Source organism: Alligator sinensis, unplaced genomic scaffold (assembly GCF_000455745.1).
Source record: "Alligator sinensis unplaced genomic scaffold, ASM45574v1 scaffold321_1, whole genome shotgun sequence".
In the NCBI taxonomy this organism is placed as follows: domain Eukaryota; kingdom Metazoa; phylum Chordata; order Crocodylia; family Alligatoridae; genus Alligator; species Alligator sinensis.
In genome coordinates, this window is record NW_005841969.1 from 3,065,212 (window position 1) to 3,070,567 (window position 5,356).

At 49.8% G+C, this 5,356-nt stretch overlaps 1 protein-coding gene across 3 annotated transcripts in view; it reads left to right on the forward strand.

The window, feature by feature from the left end:
- The first annotated feature begins 1,528 nt into the window (after positions 1-1,528).
- HOXD4 (homeobox D4) overlaps positions 1,529-5,356 on the forward strand; it is a 30,005-nt gene continuing 26,177 nt past the window's right edge. The window contains exon 1 of one of the 3 annotated variants that reach the window (XM_025200509.1): positions 1,529-1,665. In XM_025200509.1, coding sequence (XP_025056294.1) covers positions 1,611-1,665 — 55 coding nt within the window. In that variant the 5' untranslated portion in view covers positions 1,529-1,610. Of the gene's footprint in view, positions 1,666-2,946; positions 5,123-5,356 lie in introns of those variants that run through there. The other 2 variants (XM_025200506.1, XM_025200507.1) reach the window with 2 other exon arrangements.

Genomic DNA, 5,356 nt, shown 5'->3' on the forward strand with positions numbered 1-5,356 from the left:
CGCGGCTAAAGAGCAGCGCCACGAGCGCGCAGCCCTGCGGCCCGGGGCCCGGACGAGTCTGGCAAGGCCCGGTGCAAGGGGCACGGCCGCCGGCTGTGCGGCTCGCGGGGGGCTTCCCGCCTGCCAGCCCCGCCACGCTTGGGATGCGGGCAAAGCCGCCGGCCCCGCGCGCCCTCCGAGGCCCGTGCCTCGGGTGATTCGCTGCAGGAGAACAGGGCCCAGCTGTTTCACTTAGTTCTGTTTTCCGGGCAGGCACCATTGATTGTCCTGGAGGATGCGAGCAAGGGGCTGATCGGGGGCTAGTAACACAGACTAGAGCAAAATGAAATAACATAATATAGCATGCAAGCAAGTAAAGAAAAAGAAAGTGATATCAAATAATATTAACTATAATAAGGTGAAATAAAATATATCATATAATTAATATCATATCATAATGAGAAACTCCCGCGAAATTGAAGCGCTTTTGGCCTCTGCTCTCCCTCGAGGAACTTCTGAGACCTCAAGGGACTCTCTCAATTCTACTGCTCCAACCTTCCCCATCAGCCCTGTTTAACTACGCTGAAGTAGAGAAGGGAGGGCGGGTGGAGGGAAGGAGGCAGCAATGGAACCATTCTACCTCTGCATTAGAGCGAGAACCAGAGCCTCGCAGAGCAACCTGTGCCGCTGCAGACTTCAGGGGGAAGGGAGCCCTTCCGTGCGGGGGACCACGCTTAGGGACCTGGAGTTCAGCAGTGGGCGCCAAAGAAAATCGGGCTGTGCCTTTAGTATGAAGGGGAATAACCCCCTCCTCCCCCCCACCCAAAACAGGGAAGCTAAATTGCACGGGTGACGGGAGAGCAGGGCCATTTAAATGACAAACAGGGGAGAGGGCTCTCCGGGACCCGACGGGCCCCGCATGGGAGCTTCTCCCGACCCGCTGTTGTGCTTTTTACATTTTTCCATGCCTCCCTGCTCGGGCAGGGCTGGCCCGGGCTGCGTGCCGCGGTCCCGTCGCACTGGAAACCTCCCAGGCCAGAAAAAACTGGAGATTTAAAAAAATAAATAAATAAAAAACCAAGCAGGCGAGCTGGAGCGATGAGGCGAGAGAAACATGGCGCGGGGCCGCAGTCTATGCAGAATCCGCAAGGAATTGCAGTAAATTCCTTTTTGTTTGAAGAAAATTTACAACTCGGTAATAGACCTTTTTATGACCTATTTGGGCTCGTCATTGGCTGCTGCTGGTCATGTGCAGGCAGTGATGGCTTTCATGGCCTTTTTCCTGATTTCCCTGGCGAATTTCCCCCTGCATTCCGCCTTCAGAGAGCCTCAACCCCTCTTTTTCTAACCTTTGTCTCCGATGAGGTGTATTACAGTGGCTATGATGTTTGTGTACCGACCCCTTTTAGCGCAGGGCTCCTCCAACCCTCGCCCGCTCCCCGCCGCCGCTACCTTGACAGTCTCCCGTCCTGGCGGAGCCCCCTCGCCCCGCGGCTCCCCGCCGGCTGCCAGGACGGGCTCCCGGCGCCAGGTCCACCGGCGGAGCCCTCCCTCCTTCTACCTGTTAGCCCGCCGCCTCCGGCTTTTAGCTCCTACTTTCTGCCGCTCGGATTGTGCTACCAAGCCGCCTAATGGATTACAGCGATCCTGCCCGGCTCCTCTGCCTTCCGCCAGCACAGCCAGCGGGTAAGGACTCCAGCTCTCTCGGGCTGATTGCAGGGCTGCCCAGACCCCAGACTGCACCAAATGACTCGAGAAGTCATAAAAGAAAGTGCTCGGGACAACACAAAATGTCCCTCGCCTTCCCGAAGGCACCGAAGGGTCCCCGAGCCGACCTGGCATGAATGCGCCCACTAACTATGTCCACTGTGCTTTGCCACCTGCCAGAGAGGGAGGCATTTCCTAATCCTTTGTGCCCCTGGCCAGCCGGACATGTTGGGTTATATTTGGTCTGCTTTCATGTCTTTTTATTTTTATCTCGGAGAGGCACGGCTAGGAAGGTGTGAAAAAGGCGATGGGAATGCCCGGACTTGGGGTACAGGAAGTTTAGCTGGGAGAAGAGTATAACCCTCGAGAAGGCAGAGAACAGACATTTTAGGTTGTATAATTCCTAGTTTAATCAGGCTAACAGGATTTTGACAGATTGTGAAATACTCTAATGAGTCTGTGGCTTGCTCCGGATTGTGGAATTGCATTGGGTAACTTTAAAGATTAACAGGTGTATTCTGAGAGTAATTTTGGTCGCTAATAATTTGCAAAATCGAATGCAATGCGGGCATGTTCACCGTTGAGCCTGGGTGAATAATGCCATCAATTCTCAATTATTTGGATGTATGCCGTTAGCAAATCAGAATGATTTTAAGACTGCATCAAATATCATTTTTAACAGCAGCTCTTCTCCCTATGCTTTTAATTATAACAAACCATAAAGGGTGTATGATCGCACTCGTTCCTACAATTTAGCATTATTCATCTCAAGGCTGATGATGCAATTTTAGCATAATGAAAATATGGCGAGGTTCTTGGGTTTAATGAATGCTTCAGACGTTAACTAGCATTACAGTAATTGTGCATAATATGTTTAACTTTCCAGAAAAATCGAGGGCCTTTTTTTGCTAATTCTGTTCTAACTAGATTTTGCTGCTATTAAGATTTTACATACCAGAGATGATTACAGTTAAAGGAGGAATACAAGTAAACATTCTCCTTATGCCACTCTCCTTATGCCTCATTCCACAACTGGTAATACATTATATACAGTGCAGCAGTTCTGCCCCTACGATTAATAATGCTATGATTATAGACACATAAATTCATGATAAAACTTTTTTAAAATATAGATTAATTTGGAATTATATAAGCATTATTAACCACAATCTCCTGAATTATGTATACCTGGCTAATCTACACGTAACATTATTTTGAAACATATATTTTAAAAATAATTTGTGAATTTCTTACCTATAGTGGTAGAACTGCAGTATTGTATTTAATGTTTACAGGTCTGGACAGATGTTGAACGCATTATACTATATGTGTACAATTATACACTCGCAATTCACACATCATCACTTAGGTCAGGAACAGTCTTTCATTACACTGTAAAATATAATGGATTATTATACAGTACTCAAAGCTGACTGTGAAAACAGAAAGGCTTGAGTTGTGTCCGGGAATTACATTTTGAAAGCTGAAGAGGAAAAAGCCTTCATGCTGTACTGTGCATTTCCCAGTGGGTCTCTTGCATTGTATTATTTCAGTAACGAGTAATGCAAGGCTTTTAGTCTTCCGATTGTTTGTCCATATTGTTTTAACATCAGAATGACATTTACTTTTTTTTAAAGAAAAAAATAACGCTTAGTTTGCAATAATTTGCAATAGTGATTGGAACATTCTGCATTACCTTTTTTTCTCCCTGAGAATTTCTCTTCGCGGGTACCGTTGTGAATATATGTTATTAACAGTTTCTCCAGAAAAACTTTGCAAAAATCCTACTTTTATTTATTTTTTAAATGTTGAGACGCCCAGGGAAAATCTGAAAGGAAAACCAGGATCTTATAACAAGCGTTACAAGCAATATTTAGAGATATATACCTAGTATCATGTATGACTCCAATGAAAGGTTTCTTTGGTACTTTCTCGCTTTTCCTCGAAAGTGCAGCATTGGGGTCTCTTTCTCACCGTATGTATTTCCATAATTAAAGTACACACATATAGGAATGTGTGTTTACGCTACTAACAAGATGTGTGCCTGTCTGCGCTGGGCGTGCTTTAATTATTTAAGTTAGTGTTTATATGGGACGTTCTAGCACCTGCTTCATGTTCGGATTTGTTCAACTGCACCTCATAATCCGATGACCAATTTCAGGTTTGAAAGGAAACAGGAGATTCACGATGCATAGTTTAAAGATGTACAACTAAAATAATCCTAATCAGAGAAATGGCAACCAGGAACTAGGTGTAATACCCAGCCCACATTAACTCTCGCTTAACATTTCAAAATACGGCTCCAGCTCAACCGTAACGACTCCAGCACTTTTTCTCCGGATGCACAGACGACTGTGCTGAATAGGAGTCGGTAGGTACATGCTAGGGAAGGGTGCTCCTGCGGGCATGAGATACCCACTAGAGAGGATAAAATAAATACCAGATCCTTCTCCCTCTCCCCCACTCGGAGCCCAAAGATTTGTTTATTTTCTAATAATGTTTTCCTCCAAGAAATCTATTTCTTGCGGACTGCTTTATGAGCTCTCGGGGCAGAAAAAATCAGAACAAAGACAGTATTTCACTCCTTGCTTGGCAGGCAGCTGTTAAAGGTATTTACTGCTCTACTGCAGTGCGGCAGTGAATGCTGCTGGCAGGGCTGGAGGAAAAAAAACCAGGAAGTTAAAGGAAAAGATAAGACACCATAAATGCTGCAGTGAAGCAGCTGGGCACGGCTGAGCATCACAAACACTGACCTGGACAAGAGACCATCAAAAGAGAAAAAATACCCCCCAAAAAACTCAACTGGAGTGTTGCGCTCGCTTGCTGCAAACCGGGAAAGACCTTAATTGTGTAATCTCAAAGCGGGTGCCAAGAAAAGCTTCCTGGAGTTCCCGCCCCGCCTCGGAAAGTCATGCCCCGTGGCAGTGGGTTTTGCCAGTCAGAGCCCCACGGGTTAGAGCAGCTCGCGTGGAGAAGAGGGTTGGAGTCCTTGGAGCTCGCGGGTGAGGCCGCTTCTGCGTGGAGCAGGAGCAGTGCCACGTGTGTGCCCGCCTGCTTGGGGAAGCGCGCAGCTGTTCCCACCGCGGGGGCACGCGCGGGTGTGCAGGGCAGGCAGATTCAATAGCCCCGTCCGACCTGCAAAGGCCCGGATTCCCCGGGGCAAGTGGGATGCTGACTGATGTTCGCTGTTCCCCAAAGCCCCCGGTCAGAGCGGCCCTGCGGCGGTGCTGGCCCTGGCTGCGGTGGGGCGCTGTCTCCTGCCCGGCTGCCAGAACCTGCCTGCCCCCGCGGCAAAGGTGGGGGCTGCTTTTGAGCCCCACTGCAGGCTCCTTTTGGACTGCCCTGTTTCCTGCCGGCGGCTCTGCGAGGCTGATGGAGGAGGAAGGAGGGCGAACCCGGAGGGGCTCAGTCCGGCCCCAGGTGCCAAATCTGCCAGGTGACGCGGGGGCGTTTTGCTCCCTCCTGCCCCGCAGGCCGTCGGCATCGGGCCCAGCCCGCTGCGTGGGTCCTGTCCCACGGAGAGCCCCGGGCGCGCTCCCGCCTGGAGTGGGGCGGGAGGGGCAGGGCAGGTGACCCGCGGGGGTGCCGGCCAGCTCCAGTGCCCCGCGGGTCCTGCTCGGCTCTGGGGGAACCCAGCCAGGCCGCCCTCCTGCGCCCGGGGACCAGCTGG